This window comes from Macaca fascicularis, chromosome 16 (assembly GCF_037993035.2).
Source record: "Macaca fascicularis isolate 582-1 chromosome 16, T2T-MFA8v1.1".
In the NCBI taxonomy this organism is placed as follows: Eukaryota; Metazoa; Chordata; class Mammalia; order Primates; family Cercopithecidae; genus Macaca; species Macaca fascicularis.
The window spans coordinates 88783206-88802331 of record NC_088390.1 but is presented as its reverse complement, the minus strand read 5'-3'; the positions used below and the strand labels follow the sequence as shown (position 1 = coordinate 88802331).

The 19126-nt window shown below is 54.2% G+C and overlaps 1 protein-coding gene across 1 annotated transcript; it reads right to left on the bottom strand.

Moving 5' to 3' along the window:
- Positions 1 to 3661: 3661 nt before the first annotated feature.
- On the bottom strand, positions 3662 to 6283 carry TEX19 (testis expressed 19). Its single transcript, XM_005585332.5, has one exon. The coding sequence runs from the start codon at positions 5286 to 5288 to the stop codon at positions 4794 to 4796; it is 495 nt and encodes a 164-aa protein (XP_005585389.1). The 5' UTR covers positions 5289 to 6283; the 3' UTR covers positions 3662 to 4793.
- Between the last annotated feature and the right edge of the window lie 12843 nt (positions 6284 to 19126).

Here is a 19126-nt window from a genome sequence, read left to right as displayed (position 1 = left end):
CCCATTTTCCACAAATGTGACTTCTGAAGCTTTGCTCTGGACTTAATGGGTTCATTGTGTTTTGCAATGATAATTTTTCTGAAAGAACTACTTTCCAACTGGATTACTAAATTCTGTAGAAAATGAGGTTCCGCAGACAGAGATGGTTTCATGGGGCTCTTTTCAGGTGCCCATCCAGCCTGATGTTTGTGTTTTTCAGACTTGAAGAGGGTGCTTTGTTCAGAACCCACTCCACCTCCCAGGTGCTCAGAGACCAGAGGCCCATTCTGCCACAGACACTGGGGTGGAGATGCTTGATGAAAATAAGGGAACGTGGCGGGGCGCAGTGGCTCATACCTGTAATCCTAACACTTTGGGAGGCTGAGGTGGGAGGATCGCTTGAGCCCAGGAGTTTAAGTCCAGCCCGAGCAACATAGTGAGACCCTGTCTCTATAAAAAGAAAATAAAAATAAAATAAATAAGGGAATAAAAGTGAGGGGGTGGGGGCAGCTAGGCTGAGTGCAGCCCAGATGGAGTTAGGGAACCTCATGAGGAGCAAAGACTGGGCCGTGCAGAAATGGCCAGGCCCTTAAAGCCCCAACTAGAGCTCAGCCATCGGCCATCAGCAGCCTGGGATCCTGCCCAGGGGCCGTGGGCCCACTTCATTACCCAGAGCTGAGGGCTCTTTCTTTTGGAAGGAGGTCCCAGGGGGACACCCCTGCAGGGCCTCCCACCTCTCCCAGAGCACCTCTGCAGTTGGTGGTTTCACTTTACTCTTCCAGGAGACACTTCCCTTGATGCTGCTGTTGGTATTTTCCCTTAATTTCAGCCTCAGGCACCACGATTTCCCCAATCTTGGTCTCAGACACCTCCAGATATGAGACACAGCTGGAGAGATGCTAACATAAATCAAACCAATTAGAACCTGCACGGGTCTCCAGCTGGTGGTGGCCCTATTAATTAGTGGAGAGCCTCAGACATCTGAGCAATCACAGGTGATGGAAGGGCTGAAGCTGGCAGGAGACAATGTGGAACTCAGAGCCCTTCCCCTGACTTAAAATGTCTAAGCTCGGGAAAGCTCAAATGTAGGAGAGTGAGAACTGTCTAGTGCACATAATAGTCTTTTCTCAGAATCAACTTTTGGGGGCCCCCTGGGGTCCCCACACTACAGCCTCCCTGGCCCCATGAGGCCACTTGAAAGCCGGCTGACCTTTGGGAAAAGGTTCCAGTTTAGGATTCAAGAAACCTCACGTCCTGAGTGAAGAGGCTGGATGCAGAGCTCTAGAAAGCCCTTCCAGGGATTCCAAAGGTTGGAGTCAGGGCTGGGGTGAGGGCAGAAACCCCAGGGGCCCCAGATTTTTCTTGCAAGCATACAACCAAAGGCACATGTGTGTACCACGCCATGGGGCCAAACTCCTAACCCCGTGTCATGTAACAGAGTGTGGGGGTTCCTCCCCCCTGAGCATGGTCATTCCCCTTCTTCCTGCCTTCCTGGCAGACAAGGAGGTCAGGGGTCCCACCTCATTCTTGAAGGACTATCATCCCCATCCATGTCTGACAGCAGCAGAGGCCCCTGATACTGAAACTATGGAGGGGCCTCAGCAGCAGCCAAATCCTAGAAGGCAGAGTCGTTTATCCTTCAGAACTCTTCCTGTGGGCCTTTACCATCTTCACTATCTCCATCACCATCATCACCACTGCCACTAGAACCATCACCACCATCATAGCCATCATCATCATTGGCATCATCTGTCTCCTGAACATTAGCAAACTTTTTTTTTTTTTTTTTTTTTTTTGAGATGGAGTCTCACTCTCTCACCCAGACTGGAGTTCAATGGCACGATCTTGGCTCACTGCAACCTCCGCCTCCCGGGTTCAAACGATTCTCCTGCCTCAGCCTCCCGAGTGGCTGGGATTACGGGTATGCGCCACCACGCCTGGCTAATTTTTGTATTTTTAGTAGAGACGGGATTTCACCATGTTGGCCAGGATGGTCTCGATTTCCAGACCTCGTGATCCGCCCACCTCGGCCTCCCAAAGTGCTGGGATTACAGGCGTGAGCCACCGCGCCCGGCCAACATTAGCAACCTTTACATGTGGTTTGGTCTATAGACTTAAAAAAAATTTGGGGGGCACATATCTATATTAAATTACATGTTTGACAACACACTCTTATTGTTCAAAACATGGCCCTTCTTTAAGTATATATTTTTATTTATTTTTATTTTATTTTATTTTTTATTTTATTATTATTATAATTATTATTTTTTGAGACGGAGCCTCGCTCTGTCACCCAGGCTGGAGTGCAGTGGCTCAATCTCAGCTCACTGCAAGCTCCGCCTCCCGGGCTCACGCCATTCTCCTGCCTCAGCCTCCTGAGTAGCTGGGACTACAGGCGCCCGCCACCTCGCCTGGCTAATTTTTTGTATTTTTAGTAGAGATAGGGTTTCACCGTGTTAGCCAGGATGGTCTCGATCTCCTGACCTTGTGATCCGCCTGCCTTGGCCTCCCAAAGTGCTGGGATTACAGGCGTGAGCCACCATGCCAGGCCTGTTTTTATTTTTTGAGATAGGGTCTCACTCTGTTGCCAGGCTGGAGTGTAGTGGCACGATCTTGGCTCACTGAAGCCTGAACTCCCAGGCTCAAGCAATCCTCCCACCTCAGCCTTCCAAGTAGCTGGGACGCCAGGCACACACCACCTCGCCTGGCTAATTTTTGTATTTTTTGTAGAGATAGTGTTTTGCCACATTGCCCAGGTTGGTCTCAAACTCCTGAGCTCAAGTGATCCCCTGCCTTGGCCTCCCAAAGTGCTGGGATTACAGGTATGTGCCACCTTGCCTGGCCTATTTTATTTTTTGATACAGGGTCTTGCTCTGTCACCCAGGCTGAAGTGCAGTGGCACAATCATAGCTCACTGCGGTCTTGACCTCCTGAACTCAACCAATCCTCCTGCCTCAGCCTCCTGAGTAGATGGGACTACAGGTATGTGCCACCACGCCCAGCTAACTTTTTTTATTGTTAGTAGAGATGAAATCTCAATTTGATGCTGAGGCTGGTTTTGAATTCCTGGGCTGAAGCAATCCCAAAGTGCTGGGGTTACAGGCATGAGCCACTGTGCCTGGCCCTGTATTTATAAATAATGTGAGGCCGGGCACGGTGGCTCACGCCTGTAATCCCAACAGTTTGGGAGGCCGAGGCAGACGGATCAGGAGGTCAGGAGATCGAGACCATTCTGGCTAACACGGTGAAACTCCATCTCTACTAAAAATACAAAAAATTAGCCAGGCATGGTGGCAGGTGCCTGTAGTCCCAGCTACTCGGGAGGCTGAGGCAGGAGAATGGCGTGAACCTGGGAGGTGGAGCTTGCAGTGAGCCAGTGCGCACCACTGCACTCCAGCCTGGGCAACAGAGTGAGACTCCATCTCAAAATAATAAATAAATAAATAAATAAATAAATAAATAAATAAATAAAGTGAAACAAACTCCCATGATGAGCCTGAAAACCGACCAGAACCCTCATCTCTCCCGTGCTCCTCTTCCCTTCTGTCCTCTGTTCCCACCACCTAGTGGGATTTCAAGCCAGCAAAGGTGGCTTAGCCCAGATTCTGAGAGGACAAAGATAAGGCCAATCAACAAAACGTGCTGAGGAATGACTTACACAGGAGCTTGATTGAAAGCCTTTATGACTTTTTAAAATTAAAAACAACATATAGAGCAACGGGAATTAAATGGTTAAATTGCATCAACGGCCAATGTTTGAAACCAGCTCTCCCTCCACTGTAGACCAGAGACCCTAGTGCTGCTGATGGGGTCTTGTGGCACCCCTGAGATTGTCCTGGCAAAGTCGAGAACATGTCCAGGTCACAACAGATTCTGGTGTGTTCTGCAGAGCGTGTGTTTTACAAGCAATGTCCCTCCCCATGGCCAAGGTGAAATAGGCACAAGTTCTGTGCCCTGCGCCCCACGTCACAAGCAGCACAATAGCCATTCAGGCCAACACGTCCAGAACTATATGACAATCAACTGATAAGAACTTGTTTCCAGGTTACAAATATTTGTAATGCTTCCCTCTGAGGCCACAGCAGGCCCTATGTCCCAGCCCCTAAAGTTGCTCCCCTTGTTTCCACGGGCAAAGGGCCTATCCTTTGCCAACTGCTCCCCTGGCTGTAATGGAAGAGCAATTGCTGGCCCTTCCCAGTCTCTGATGTCCTGGTATTTCCAGGACAATGGCAGCTACATGAGTCTTAGTCTCTCAGTTCTGGAGCGCTGGACTGAGGCTGGAAACAGGGCAGCTCCCCCATGGCCGAGGCTCCTATAACAGCCAGGCTTTCTTCAGGACCTCTGCTGTGTGTCTCAGGGGTGCTGGGATCCTGTTCTTGGCTGGAGGACTGTGGCTTACAGGCCGAGTCCCCCTTCTTTCTCTCCCTGTTGGTCCAGGGTGAATAAGAGACTATGGTGAACCCTCTTCTGCAGGGCTGAGGCTGCAGGGGCCAGCTCTGCTCTGTGTCCTGTTGAGGATGTTTCTAGAAAGCTCAGTGTCCACCAGTGCAGGTCCTGCTCTTGGGGAGCATCTTGGAGTCTTACCACCCACACTTCACCAGGCTCCAGCAGCAATTTCCAGTGCTGCCCTGGGGTCCTCAGGGCCCTGTCTGGGGTCATCTTCTGCAGGTAGGTGGCATCATAGCAGCCCACCATGGAGACAAGCTGCAGGGCCAGTAACCAGGCCTCATCCTCGGCAGGGTCCACTGCCCAGATAATGCCCAGCCCCAACACCATGGGCTCCCCTGGGGGCAGGTCCACTTTGAGAAACCCCTCTATGAAGGAAAGAAGCTTGGCCAGTGTGAGCAGGTAAGAAGCCCCTCAAATCTCCAGGGCAGACCCTGGGTCCAGTCAGCATCCTCAAGTCCCAGGCCCAGGGGTACAGCCTCCTGAGGCCCTAGTTCAGTAGGCACAAAGTGGGGGTCCAGACCTGCATCTTCCGACCCTTCTGGGGCTGATGCCAGGGTCCCTAGCCCCCATGCCTCAGAGCCCTCCTGTGCAGGCTGTCCTGGGCTCTGCCCCCAGCTCAGCTCCATCCCTGAGGACCCCTCCTGCTCCGACTCTGCCTCAGTGTGCTCCATCAGCTCAGGGTCCCAGTTGTCTTCTTCCCAGTCCTCTGACTCCAGCAAGTCTTTAAGGTCTAGAAAGGCAGCCTTGAAGCAAGTGAAGCAAATGCTTAGCTGATCTCCATGTTGAAGCTGATACATCCAGGAGGCGTAGAGGTAGGACATGCCCTCTTCCTCATACCGCACGCTGACCGGAGGGCACATGGCCAGGCTGCCTGCCTCCTACCGGGGTGGACAGCAACAGTCTGGCCTTCAGAGGATCTCAGACAGTCTGGCCTCAGGTGCTAGGGCCAGTAGGATGCTGGGGGGCAGGGATGAAGGGGACGAGGAGCAGGAGGAGAAAGGGGTTTCCTATCCAGGGATTTGGGGTGGAGTGGATGACCTGGGTCCCAGCTCAGTGGGGACCTGCAGAGGGTGGAAGCTTGAACTTCTGGAAATGTCTTCAGCTTCTGCAGTTGCTGTGGTCTCAGGGAGCTGGAAAGGCAAAGGAAGGGAGGTTAGGCACCCCCAGCAGGCAGGGTGGAGCGAACTGTGGGGACCAGCAGGGGCAGGGATGTCAGGGTTCAGACTGGCCCTTTAGTGGGGACCCTACTCAGTTTGAACAGCACCGGGGCTGGGAAGCCTTCAGTTCCTCCATCCGACCTCCCCGGGCTCATCATCCACCCCCTACACCTCAGGGACCCCTATACCTCAGGGACCCCAACACCCTGTCAGCCTCGCCTGACAGAACCTGGGGGAACCTGAGGGAAACTGGCAGAGCCAGAGGGGACCTCATGGAAATTGAGGGAACCTGAAGGAAACTGAGGGAACCTGAGAGAACCTGAGGGAAACTGGGGGAACCTGAGGGAAACTGGGGAAACCTGAGGGAAACTGGCAGAGCTTGAGGGCACCTGAAGGAAACTGAGGGAACCTGAGAGAAACTGAAGGAAACTGGGGGAACCTGAAGAAACCTGACACAAACTGGGGGAACCTGAGAGAAACTGGGGGAAACTGAGGGAAACTGGGGGAACCTGAGGGAAACTGGGGGAAACTGAGGGAAACTGGCAGAGCTTGAGGGGACTTGAGGGAACCTGGGGGAACCTGAGAGAACCTGAGGGAAACTGGGGGAACCTGAAGAAACCTGACACAAACTGGGGGAACCCGGGGGAACCTGAGAGAAACTGGGGGAAACTGAAGGAAACTGGAGGAACCTGAGGGAAACTGGGGGAACCTGAGGGAAACTGGGGGAACCTGAGGGAAACTGAGGGAAACTGGGGGAACCTGAAGAAACCTGACACAAACTGGGGGAACCTGAGAGAAACTGGGGGAAACTGAGGGAAACTGGGGGAACCTGAGGGAAACTGGGGGAAACTGAGGGAAACTGGCAGAGCTTGAGGGGACTTGAGGGAACCTGGGGGAACCTGAGAGAACCTGAGGGAAACTGGGGGAACCTGAAGAAACCTGACACAAACTGGGGGAACCCGGGGGAACCTGAGAGAAACTGGGGGAAACTGAAGGAAACTGGAGGAACCTGAGGGAAACTGGGGGAACCTGAGGGAAACTGGGGGAACCTGAGGGAAACTGAGGGAAACTGGGGGAACCTGAAGAAACCTGACACAAACTGGGGGAACCTGAGAGAACCTGAGGGAAACTGGGGGAACCTGAAGAAACCTGACACAAACTGGGGGAACCCAGGGGAACCTGAGAGAAACTGAGGGAACCTGAGGGGAACTTGAGGGAAACTGGGGGAAACTGAGGGAAATTGAGGGAATCTGAGGGGAACTTGAAGGAAACTGAAGGAAACTGAGGGAAACTGAGGGAAACTGAGGGAACCTGAGGAATCCTGGCCCCGCTTCAGCCTCCCAATCCCTCACCCAGCACCAGGCCGTGTCTCCGAGACCCTCCTCGGGAGACCTCACCGTCCTGGTGTCTCTGCTCATGTGGGCACCCAGGGAAAGGAGGAGGCAGAGCCCATCTGGGTATATAAAGGGCCATTTCCCATGGTGCTCTGGGCTCATCTGCATATCTCCCATGAGCCTCAGTTTCCAGGAAATGAAAATGATGAGTCACTAGCTCCCCCTAAGGAGGGCCATGTGCAGCCCCTGGGCGCCTGCAGGAAGGCCCTGAGGAGGCAGCTCCTCTGGGGGCTGGAGGTCGGGGTGGGTGCTCTCCGTCCACAGACTGGCACGGGGTGAACATCCAACCTGTGGTTGCTGTCTCGTCGTGGGCACGATGTCCTGGTCCTGTCGTGTTTGTAAAACGTGATCCCTGCTTTGCTGTCTCTTTCTTAAAAGTTCTCTGAATTTTAGGAACGAGCCAATTGTCAATTAGTTATTGTTTAAACACATTTTCCCCTTTGTGGTTCATCTCTTTGCTCTTTAAACAGAGACACTTGTAAATTAACACTTGTTGTTTCAATAGATTTTATTTTATTTTATTTTATTTTATTTTTTTGAGACGGAGTCTCGTCGCCCGGGCTGGAGTGCAGTGGCCGGATCTCAGCTCACTGCAAGCTCCGCCTCCCGGGTTTACACCATTCTCCTGCCTCAGCCTCCCGAATAGCTGGGACTACAGGCGCCCGCCACCTCGCCCGGCTAGTTTTTTTTGTATTTTTTTAGTAGAGACGGGGTTTCACCGTGTTAGCCAGGATGGTCTCGATCTCCTGACCTCGTGATCCGCCCGCCTCGGCCTCCCAAAGTGCTGGGATTACAGGCTTGAGCCACCGTGCCCAGCCAATAGATTTTATTTTTTACAGCAGTTTTAGGTTCATAGCAAAACTGAGCCAAAAGCATGGAGCTCTCCCACCATGGAGCTCCTGTAGGTGCACAGCCTTCCCCAGTCCCACCATCCCAGCCATGTGTTACACATTGTTATTATCGTCATCACCTCTGCAGTTTCCATTTGGCTTTCCTCTGGTGCTGTGCATTCTGTAGGTTTGGACACACATATAATCATGCAGACCCGCCACTCTAATATTGTACAGACAGGTTTCTCCACCCCAAGATTCATCTGCATTCTGCATTTTCATCCCTCCCTCTCCCAGCCCCTGGCCACCAGGGATCTTTTGACTGTCTCCTGAATTTTGCCTTTTCCAAATGTCATAGAGCTGGACTCACACATTACGTGGTCTTTTCAACTTCTTTTTTAGTAATATCCACTTTGGTTCTTCCATGTCTTTTGTGGTTTGATAGTTCACTTCTTTTTTTTTTTTTTTTTTTTTTTTTTTTTTTGAGACAGGGTCTTGCTCTGTCACCCAGGCTGGAATGCGGTGGCAAAATCAGTTACTGCAGCCTCAACCTCCTGGGCTCATGCAATCTTCTCACCTCAGCCTCCCAAATAGCTGGGACTACAGGTGCGCACCAGCATGCCCCGATAAGTTTTGTATTTTTTGTGAGACAGGATCTCGCCATGTTGCCCACACTGGTCTCGAACACTTGGGCTCAAGTGATCCACCTGCCTCTGCCTCCCAAAGTGCTGGGATTACAGACGGGAGCCACCTTGCCTGGCCAGCTCACTTATTTTTTAACACTGAATGATATTGCATTGTCTGGATGTACCATGCTTTATTTATCCTTTCATCTATGATGGAAGGACATCTTGGTTGCTCCCAGGTTTGGGCAATTATGAATAAAGCCACTACCAATATTCGTGTGCAGATTTCTGTAGACGTAAGTTTTCAACTCATTTTGGTAAACTCTGAGGAGCAGGATTGCTGGATGCTGTGGTCAGAGTGTGTTTAGTTTTGTAAGAAAGTGACAAATTGTCTCCCACAGTGGCCCTGCAGGAGGAGCCCCCAAACCCTTTCCCTACATCCCCATGACCTCTACTCCTCCCGACCTGGAGGCTGTCTGTGCCTGGCTCGGGTCATCCACGCACCTGGGCTGCCTGCCACCCCCACCAGGTTAGGGCTCGGATCAGGGCCACCCCTCACCCCAGGGCTTCCTCATCCCAGCCCTGGGGCAGGGGCAGGTGTGGAGCTTTGGCTGCCAGGTGTCCTGCTGTGGATGGAGAGGGCGTTGAGCTCATTCCCTGAAGACTCAGGTGCCTGAGCCGCCTGGCTGGTCCCCTCAGGCGCGAGGAAAGTAGTAGTTGAGGGACCCCACAGAGAAGCCTGTTAATGGGTCTGGTGGTCAGAGGCTCCCGGGAGGAGCCCCCGGGTCCTGGTTTTCTCTGAAAAGGCCACTCAAGGCCTCGGGGCTGAGCTGTGGCTGCCCTGGCCAGGAGGGGGCCAGAGGGGGCATTGCACCTGTCGTGAACACTGAGGGCTGGGCCAGCGGGCGTCTGGAGCATGAGGACCCTCCCATTGGACCCCTCCTAGCCCCAATTTGGAGGACATAGCCGGCGACCGGCAGATACACTGCCTAAAGGAGGTTTTGACAGGGGAGCAGCAGAGCCCTTTGAGGGCCCCTGTGGAGAGCAGGCTCCTTGCTGGTTTGCGTGGCTTTTTCATACCGTAGTTGCATCGAGAATTTAATATGCTGCGACCTCGTTGCCCAGCAGGAGCGGTGCGGGACCAGCAAGCTGACGGGGAAGTGTTGGTGGGTGCATGGCAATGTCCTCTCTGAGAAGCTGTGGCCAGCGCGTCCTGGCCAACCAGGGCCTGGGCAGGGACTTGCCTCTCGGACCTCGGCCTCACCCTGGTCTGAGAGTGTAGGGCCCTCTCAAGGTCCTCGGTCACATCAGCAGCCTGGGACGGAAACTTTGAATCGCTCTCTGGGCAGCTGGGTACAGGAGAGGCCACTCGAGGCAGAAGCTGGGATGGACAGCTGGATTCGGGGCCCAGAGGGAAACCGTGGCAAGACTTGGTGGGTGGATGGTACCAGAGGAACAGGACATGGCCATCATCGGGGAATCCAGCACTGCTGTATCTCCAGAAGGACCAGGCATTTCCCCAGCTGCAGAGACCACTGATGGAGCAGCACAGCCATTGTGGGACCAAGGCCATGACCCAGAGCCACTTGGGCCCTGAGCCTGACACCCAGATTGCCCACAAGCCAAAACTCCATCCCCACCATCCTGGGGTGCACAAGCTCTCGTTAGGAACAGGTGAAGAGGCGGAGCCCAGGAAACTGAACAAAACCCAAAGGGGGTGGGCGCGCAGGGACAAGGCTGCCAGATGGGCCTGGCCAAGCTCAGGGGCCCCCAGCTACCTGGGGGGTGCAGATGCCAGCTGAGCCCTGCAGCGGAATGGGGTGAGGCCACATCCCGCCCTTCAAGTGCCAGCTTCCGAATAAGGGGCTTCGTCTCTGTCTCACCCACGACGCCTCGCACAGGTCCGGGGCCCAGAGAACATTCCAGAGATGCTTGTGGAGTGGAGCAGCTTTAATGTCTTATGACACATTCTTGCTTCTCTGTTGGCTTCTTACCTGTGTCCTCGGGATGGCTGCCAAGGCGCTACCAACCTGCTGCCTCCCTGGCCGAGGCTCGGAGCCTCCTGGGCTGGTGCCTTCCCGGACACAGGATCTCCAGCAAGTCCAGGAATCTGACCTGGGCTCACCAATCGTGCCCAGGGAAACCAGCCAGCCCCCAAAGCCTCCAAGACCCAAGTGGGCTTGGTTCTGTTGGCAGAGGACCCAGCTGGAGTCAAACCCTAACAAGAAAGAAAAGTGTGTTTAGATAATCAGGTGACTCACCAAATAGAACTTTCTTGAAAACTGTTTTAATAATCAAGACCAGGAAAGGATTATGGAATATTCTAGCAAAGTCCAAGTACTTGGATTTTAAAGTCAACATTTATCTTCTTGCTTTTATATTACAAAGTTCCACCCTCACCTCCAGTCTCAATATTTGCACAAAGCATTTCAGCAGCACATGCAATGGTGTTGATTGGCTTTTCCCTCTCGCTCCTCCGCACAGACACTAAAGAAGGAGAGGAGCAGTTTTGTTTCTTGCATGAATTGACTACTGAGGCTCGTCAGAGACATGCTGCCTGTGGGAGTGATGCACGGCCTCTGCTTCCATGGAGAAAAGCCACACGGTGGTGGCCGGGGTGGGACGCGTCTGTGGACGTGGAGGACAGATGTGTTCTGAGAAGCTGCCTGTTTCTTTCTTTCTTTTGTTTGTTTTTGAGATGGAGTTTCACTTTTGTTGCCCAGGCTGGAGTGCAATGGCGCGATCTTGGCTCACTCCAACTTCCAACTCCCGGGTTCGAGCGATTCTCCTGCCTCAGCCTCCCAAGTAGCTGAGATTACAGGCACCCGTCACCACGCCCAGCTAATTTTTGTATTTTTAGTAGAGACGGGATTTCACCATGTTGGCCAGAATGGTCTCTATCTCTTGACCTCGTGATCCGCCCTTGGTCTCCCAAAGTGCTGGGATTACAGACGTGAGCCACCACACCTGGCCGAGTGGCTTCCTTACAACAGACCCTGTCCAGGGGACCACAGTCACCTCCCCTCACTCCCAGCCCACCCTTCCTCCTCATTTGCTTTGTCCACCTAGTCAGCTCCATGGCCCACTGGTGGCCTCCGTCCTTCTGAAGGACCAAGAAGCCACTGCCGTGTGGAGGCACCTCCACGTGCCCTGGTCAGGTCTGTCGCCAGTGCTGTGGGAGGATCGGAACACCCTGGATCACCCTGGGCCATCATCCAAACTGTAATCACAGACTTAGAGGCTGTCCTTCTAAAAATAACTTTTGGTATTGTTTGCTTATTTCAAAGTGAACAAATTCATTGTCAAACATTTAGAAAAGAGGAAAGCAAATAAGAGGAAAGAACATCACCAGCCACACGTTCTCCAGAGAGTGAAAAAAGCAAGGTCTCTGCATCTCACTCTCAAGCAGGAAGAACGTTTGCAGGAGAGGAAGGAGAGAGGGCCTAGGCGCTGTGGCCACCTGTGGCCAGCTGTGTCCTGAACCCTCCTGGGGTCTGTCTTGAACCCTCCTGGGGTGGGATTTCCATTATTATCTTCCCTGGGCTGGGCCAGAGCCTGGTTGGGGCCTGGGGCCCCATCCTGAGTCCAGAGTCTGTGACTCCTCCATAGGCCCCAGGGTCTGTGCAGTGACAGTCTCTGAGCAGCAAAAGAGCAAATGAGTGCTGGGAATTGTGGGCCCTTCCCTACAAAGGCAGGGTGGTGATCCCGCCGAGCCTAGGGTCTTTGAAACCATAGGTACATCCTTGCTGTTCTGTCAAACATAGCTGTGGATAACTTGAGTCCATCTAGGGGTAGGTTTCTAGGCGGCTGGGGACCAAGCGAGAGGGTGGAGGTGGCCACGTGAGACCCCGGGAAGCAGAGCCCCCACCACCCCAGGGGATTTCTCCATCCACAATGGCAAGGGTGGGGGCTGCCCTGAAAGGTCAGCAAAGACCACCATTGGGGAAGGTCTTGGACATGACTCTGAGCAGTCCCACAGGGAAAGGGGACTGGTGTCTCCTGGAGGGAGGGGCTGGAAGAAGGCCAGAGAGGAAGGGTGGCCAGGAGTCCCCATTTCCACACCCCAGACCTGTGGAAACACTGCCCCGGGCAGCTCTGTGCCCTGCCAACCTCCTGGCCTGATGCAGCTTAGAAAGAAGCTGCCCGTGAAGGAGGCACCCCCACCTCCGTCTCTCCATTGCCAGCCTTTTCTGGAAGTCTGGGTGCCTTCAGGTTTGGGGATACAGAAATATCCCCCCAACATTCCAGGACTCCGAACCTTTGAACACCCACGCAGGACGAGGCAGCGGGGGTCACGTTCCCTCGGACTCTCCCCTCTTGGCTTCCCCCCATCACCCAGGGCCAGGGAGGCTGGGGCAGGTGCAAACCCAATCCTGGCAGTTGGCAGCGGCTTCCAGGCACCTGCATGACCCTGTCTGTAGCCTGCAGGAGCAGGTGCTGCCTGTAAGGTGGGCCCTGGGTTCCAGCAGATGCAGGAGGGTATGAGAGTGCAGCCACCCTCCTACCCCCTCTCTCCCTGAGGCCTCCACAGTAGATTTAGGGTTCATGCTTCTGGGTGAGATGGAGCTGAGGGCCTGCAATTCTAAAGGTCTGGGTCACACCTGGGCAATGGAGGGCCAGGCTCCATGGCTATGGGGCCCTGTTAGCCATAGACTCCTTCATCAAATAAACCAAATATAGAAGACATGTACCGGGGGTCCTGGTGCTCGATTTTGTTTTTTGCTCTCATCACCCTATAAAATGGCATCTTCATAAAGACATTAAATAGCCGGGCATGGTGGCTCGCGCCTGTAATCCCAGCACTTTGGGAGAACAAGGCAGGTGGATCACCAGAGGTCAGGAGTTTGAGACCATCCTGGCTAACATGGTGAAACCCTGTTTCTAACAAAAATACAAAAATTGACGGGGCGTGGTGGTGTGCGCCTGTAATCCCAGCTACCCCAGAGGCTGAGGCAGGAGAATTGCTTGAACCCGGGAGGTAGAGGTTGCAGTGAGCCAAGATCACACCACTGCACTCCAGCCTGGGCAACAGAGTGAGACTCTGTCTTTAAAAAAAAAAAAAAAGCCAGGCGCGGTGGTTCACGCCTGTAATCCCAGCACTTTGGGAGGCCAAGGCGGGCGGATCACAAGGTCAGGAGATCAAGACCATCCTGGTTAACACGGTGAAACCCCGTCTCTACTAAAAATACAAAAAATGCCGGGCGCGGTGGCTCAAGCCTGTAATCCCAGCACTTTGGGAGGCCGAGACGGGCGGATCACGAGGTCAGGAGATCGAGACCATCCTGGCTAACACGGTGAAACCCCGTCTCTACTAAAAAATACAAAAAACTAGCCTGGCGAGGTGGCGAGCGCCTGTTGTCCCAGCTACTCGGGAGGCTGAGGCAGGAGAATGGCGTAAACCCGGGAGGCGGAGCTTGCAGTGAGCCGAGATCCGGCCACTGCACCCCAGCCTGGGCGACAGAGCGAGACTCCGTCTCAAAAAAAAAAAAAAAAAAGACATTAAATGAAACTAAGGAGAAAAATGGCATGTATTAAACATTCTGGGTAAATCAGAGCCATGTCACGCTGACCTCACCCTTAGCCACCAGCTGCCTGCCCCGTGGAGCCAGGCTCATCACTGTGTCATCTGAGCAGAGCACCGAGCATGATGAATAACACATTTTTGTTTTTTTGGTTAAAAATAGCTTGAAATATTTACTTCAGTTTAATCTGTTCATTTTTAAACCAGAGCAAAACCAAAGTTGTGCAGAGAGAGTGAGCTGGGAGGTTAGGGGGCCTCAATCCTACTTCACAGGACCCTGTCCACATGTGGCTCAATCCTGCTCCATAAAGACCCTGGTCACAAGCCGTGGCCCACCCCGCATGGCCTAGAAACACAGAACAACCCTCAAATCAGCCCAGAAGCTCCTGGTACTGGGTGTGCCCCCCGCAGCCCTTGGCACCACCATAAACCCCACTTGGAGATACAATGGGGGCCACTGCCAGGCACACAAATGGTCCCAAAGGAGGATGGCCTCCCCCTCCTCTGCCCACTGGTCTGGATCCCACCTCCAGGGGTGGGCACTGGGGGTTCTGTCCAAGGGAGAGGGCTCTGCCCATGATGACTGGGAGGTGGCATCGTGCCCACCCTGGCAGGCACAGCGCCCACACACAGGAAGTGGCGTGGCAGCGACAGCCCCTGGGTGTGAGGCCCCCCATGCCCCTGGTGTCCTCACTGAGATCTCAGACTGGAGAAGCAGGTACTGGAAGCGGACTTAGCCAGTCCACACACCTCCCGGTAGGGAGGGAAGATTATGGAAATCGAGGGCTTCCAGGTGCACCTGTGCCACCCCCACGCGACTTGGGGTAGGTGCTTGGCATCCCTGGGCACCTCTGGGTGCAACAAAGCAGCCCAGAGGCAGCAGGATCAATTTCTAGGCCTTGGATTTGGGCGCCAACTTGCTGTGTGCCAGTAGCACTCCCTGGTGGTCACTTCAGTCTGCACAGACGCTCGTGCTTTTGTGCCACCAGATCAGCCAGGCCGGCAAAGGGGCCCTGCCATTGGTCCGGTCTCTGGACTGGTTTCTGGGAAGAACTGAGAACCCATGGCTGGCCCTTTAGCGATTCCTGAGACCTCCTGACCCTCCTCCTCCAACCTGCTCTGCCTCCACCTTCAGATCTGTGACGTTGGGATGTTGCACACGGGTGTCCGAACGGCAACCCGCGTCCTCTTTCAGCCGAGAGTCTGGCAGGTGGGCTGAGGCCGGGCCAGGGGCTGTACCTGGGCCACCCCCGCAAGCTCCCTCCCTCCCTCAGTCCCGCTTCACGGCCGGCCCCAGCCCTGGAGGCCCATTGTGAGTGTACATGTTTGTGTGTGAGAGCATGCACTCACGCGTGTGCAGGGGTGGGGGGGTGTGGTATGTGCATGCACAGGTGTGTTTGTGTGTATGTGGGAGTGGGCAGCAGTGACTTCAGAGACTCCTTCCAGCAGATGCCTTGGTCACAGGGTCCCAGCCCGGCGTGGTTGCTGCTCTACACACATCTGCTGGATTGAAGTAAACAGGAAGAGTCCATTAATAATAGAACTTGGGGTGTGGAGGAGCTGGCCCCAAAGGCAGGAGCTACAAAGTGAAAGGACGTAAAAGCAGATGCTGACTGAAGTCAGGTTTGGGGTGGATAATAGGGGACAGGTCATTCATGTTCTCTGCTTGCCTGTGTTTTCCACAGCTTCTAAAATGAACTTGAGTTACCTGGAAATAAGAAGCTCAACAATCGTAACATTCTAGGGCTGCCAGCAACTCCGGCCTGGATTGAGCCCTGGAGAAGCCTCGAGGGTGGGCCGAGGAGGTCACCCGTCCAGTCCTCCTGGGCAGACCCAGTGGCTGGGGCAGAGGCCTCTGAGGTGCCAGGTGTGCCGGGCCCCATGACGGTGCACCTGCCACCAGCGCTGATGAGATGGGCATCACCCAGGGAGGTGCAGAGAAGCGGGCAGGGCCCAGGCAGCGCAGCCAGGACTGACACACAGCCCCGACACCTGGCCATCATCAGGAACTGTCAGCCTACTTGACCTCTTTTTGTGACAAATAAGATCCTCCCCCAAGAACAGACCAGTGTCTGGAGGCATCGACACCCACAGACACCCTTGCTGGTGTGCCAGGTGACATTGCCACCGTGGGGCCCCAAGTCAGGCGGCAAGTCTCTGTAACAAACAGCTCCAGGGGCAGTCACGCTAGTGTGGGGCTCAGTCTGTGCAGGGCCTGGGACCTGGGTAAACTCGAGGTGCAGCATCAGAGTCCAGGGGCCCCTGCACCCCAGGCCAAAGGTCGCCCTTGTCCCACAGACGGTTCAGGCCCTGAGGGCGGCTGGCTCGCAGCTGGGCATCTTGCCCTGAAAACCACAGGCTCTGTGCAGAGGGGAACCCGAGAGAGGCCTGTAGACGCCATACATGATGCTGGTGTCACATTGAAATAGTTTCGGCAGGAGACAGTGGCGCACACCTGTAATCCCGGCACTTACGGACGCCGAGGCGGACAGATCACCTGAGGCTAGGAGTTCAAGACCAGCCTGGCCAACACGGTGAAACCCCGTCTCTACTAAAAATATAAAAATTAGCTGGGCGTGGTGGCAGGTGCCTGTAATCCCAGCTACTCCAGAGGCTGAGGCAGGAGAATTGCTTGAGCACGGGAGGTGGAGGTTGCAGTGAGCCGAGATCGCGCCACTGCACTCCAGCCTGGGTGAAGAGCGAGACTGTCTCAAAAAAAAAAAGAAATAGTTTGACCCCAGAGCCATTCTGGCACAACCTAAAAAGCCGACTCTTTAACATTCGAGCTTTTAAAAACACCAAGGAATGTGGGAAAGTGACATGCTGTCCCCGTGGTCCTGGGGCCGTGTGGAGGGCAATGCGTCCTGCACAGATGCCCCGTGTGTGGCCCTCACTGAAGCTGCAGAGTCTGCTCCTGCTGAAAGCTCTGGACTGCAGACGTCTGCCTCTCGGGACACTTGGGAGCTCCAGACAACCCAGGAAACCCGAAGGTGACGCATAGATATAATTAATAAAGTAAAAACTCCTTTAAAGCGAGGCTTTGGGGAAACGGAACTGTTGTGTCTCAGAAGGCGTTAACCAAGTTCCAATCATTTTACAATTGGGAAACCTTCTAAGAAAATTATCTACATATCTGCTTACAAATCAAAGCCAGAGTGTTTTCCACTGTCAGGAAACCGGGAGAGGCTCAGGAACGCGGGGGAGGCAGTCACGAAATCGCTAATTAAAACCAGCGCTTTCCCACCCTTCTGGCTGGGAGGGGCCGAGGAAGACAGAGGAAGCGGAAGAGGCCAGGAGAAGGCAGCGATTGAATGGATTATTGTCCCAGTCTCCTCCTTTGTGTTTATGTTTGTACTTTTCCAATGATAACAGCTTTGTTTTGAACATCAGCCTACCCCAGGCCATGCAGAGCTCTGCGGTCCTGGCTACCCCGGTGGCTCCAGCGGCCAACAGGGTTGACTCTACTCACCTGAGCAGGTGAGCCTCCCCAGAGTCACCTGGCATCGCTCTGGCGGGTTTGAAAGGGGGGTCAGGATCCCAGGACATGCACCAGAGCTGGGGTCACGGGGGCAACTGAAGCACCCCTCACGGACATTTTTAAATTCTAAAATCAGAGGCTTTTGTTTAGTTGTTCAGCGTGAGGCTTCCATGCCCCCGAACGTGCGTCTCCAGTTCAGAATTTACGCTCCACTAGGAGTTCCCCGGGGCTCCACGCAGAAATCAGTGGAAGAATTGGCTCAGATCAGCCTCAGGTCCTGAGAAGCAATCATATTTCAGGGACGGCTGGTTTATTTCATTTATTATCATTCTCTCGTTTTCTATTCAATTCCAGCACAGCAGGTTTCCAAATGTGAGAAGAAAACGTTTACATTGTGGGGACTGCAGCTCTAAGTTCACCGCTATGGCAGGTTTCTCTTTGAAAAATAAAAGCGGCCGGGCGCGGTGGCTCAAGCCTGTAATCCCAGCACTTTGGGAGGCCGAGGCGGGCGGATCACAAGGTCAGGAGATCGAGACCACAGTGAAACCCCGTCTCTACTAAAAATACAAAAAATTAGCCGGGCGCGGTGGCGGGCGCCTGTAGTCCCAGCTACTCAGGAGGCTGAGGCAGGAGAATGGCGGGAACCCGGGAGGCGGAGCTTGCAGTGAGCCGAGATCGCGCCACTGCACTCCAGCCTGGGCAACAGCGTGAGACTCCGTCTCAAAAAAAAAAAATAAATAAAAAAAAAAATAAAAGCATTGTTTGAATCATTGACAAGGAACGTAGATTTAGAAATGTGTGTCAGGGCCGGGCGCGGTGGCTCACGCCTGTAATCCCAGCACTTTGGGAGGCCGAGATGGGCGGATCACGAGGTCAGGAGATCGAGACCATCCCAACTAACCCGGTGAAACCCCATCTCTACTAAAAAATAAAAAAAACTAGCCGGGCAAGGTGGCGGGCGCCTGTAGTCCCAGCTACTTGGGAGGCTGAGGCAGGAGAATGGCGTAAACCCGGGAGGCGGAGCTTGCAGTGAGCTGAGATCCGGCCACTGCACTCCAGCCTGGGCGACAGAGCGAGACTGTCTCAAAAAAAAAAAAAAAAACGTGTGTGGCCGGGCGCGGTGGCTCAAGCCTGTAATCCCAGCACTTTGGGAGGCTGAGACGGGCAGATCACGAGGTCAGGAGATCGAGACCATCCTGGCTAACACCGTGAAACCCCGTCTCTACTAAAAATACAAAAAACTAGCCGGGCGAGGTGGCGGGCGCCTGTAGTCCCAGCTACTCCGGAGGCTGAGGCAGGAGAATGGCCTAAACCCGGGAGGCGGAGCTTGCAGTGAGCTGAGATCCGGCCACTGCACTCCAGCCCAGGCTACAGAACAAGACTCCGTCTCAAAAAAAAAAAAAAAAAAAAAAAAATGTGTGTCAGATGTGGAGCTGGGTGGGTTTATGACGGAGAGAGAGGTGAAGAAAAGCTATGAGGTGAGTAGCAGGGCAGGGTGGCAGCTGGCCAGCCCAGGGTGTCTCGTGGGTGTTTATGCCGGGGCCTTGGCCCAGGGCCCCGCCTGGCAGCCTCTCCTCCCCAGCAGGGCCAGCCCCCGGCAGCCCCACGCCCTGGGGAGCAGCCTTGGAGGGGCTCTGGCTCCGATGTCTTCCTCCCTCCAATGCTGGGCCCCGGCGCTCAAATGGAAACTCA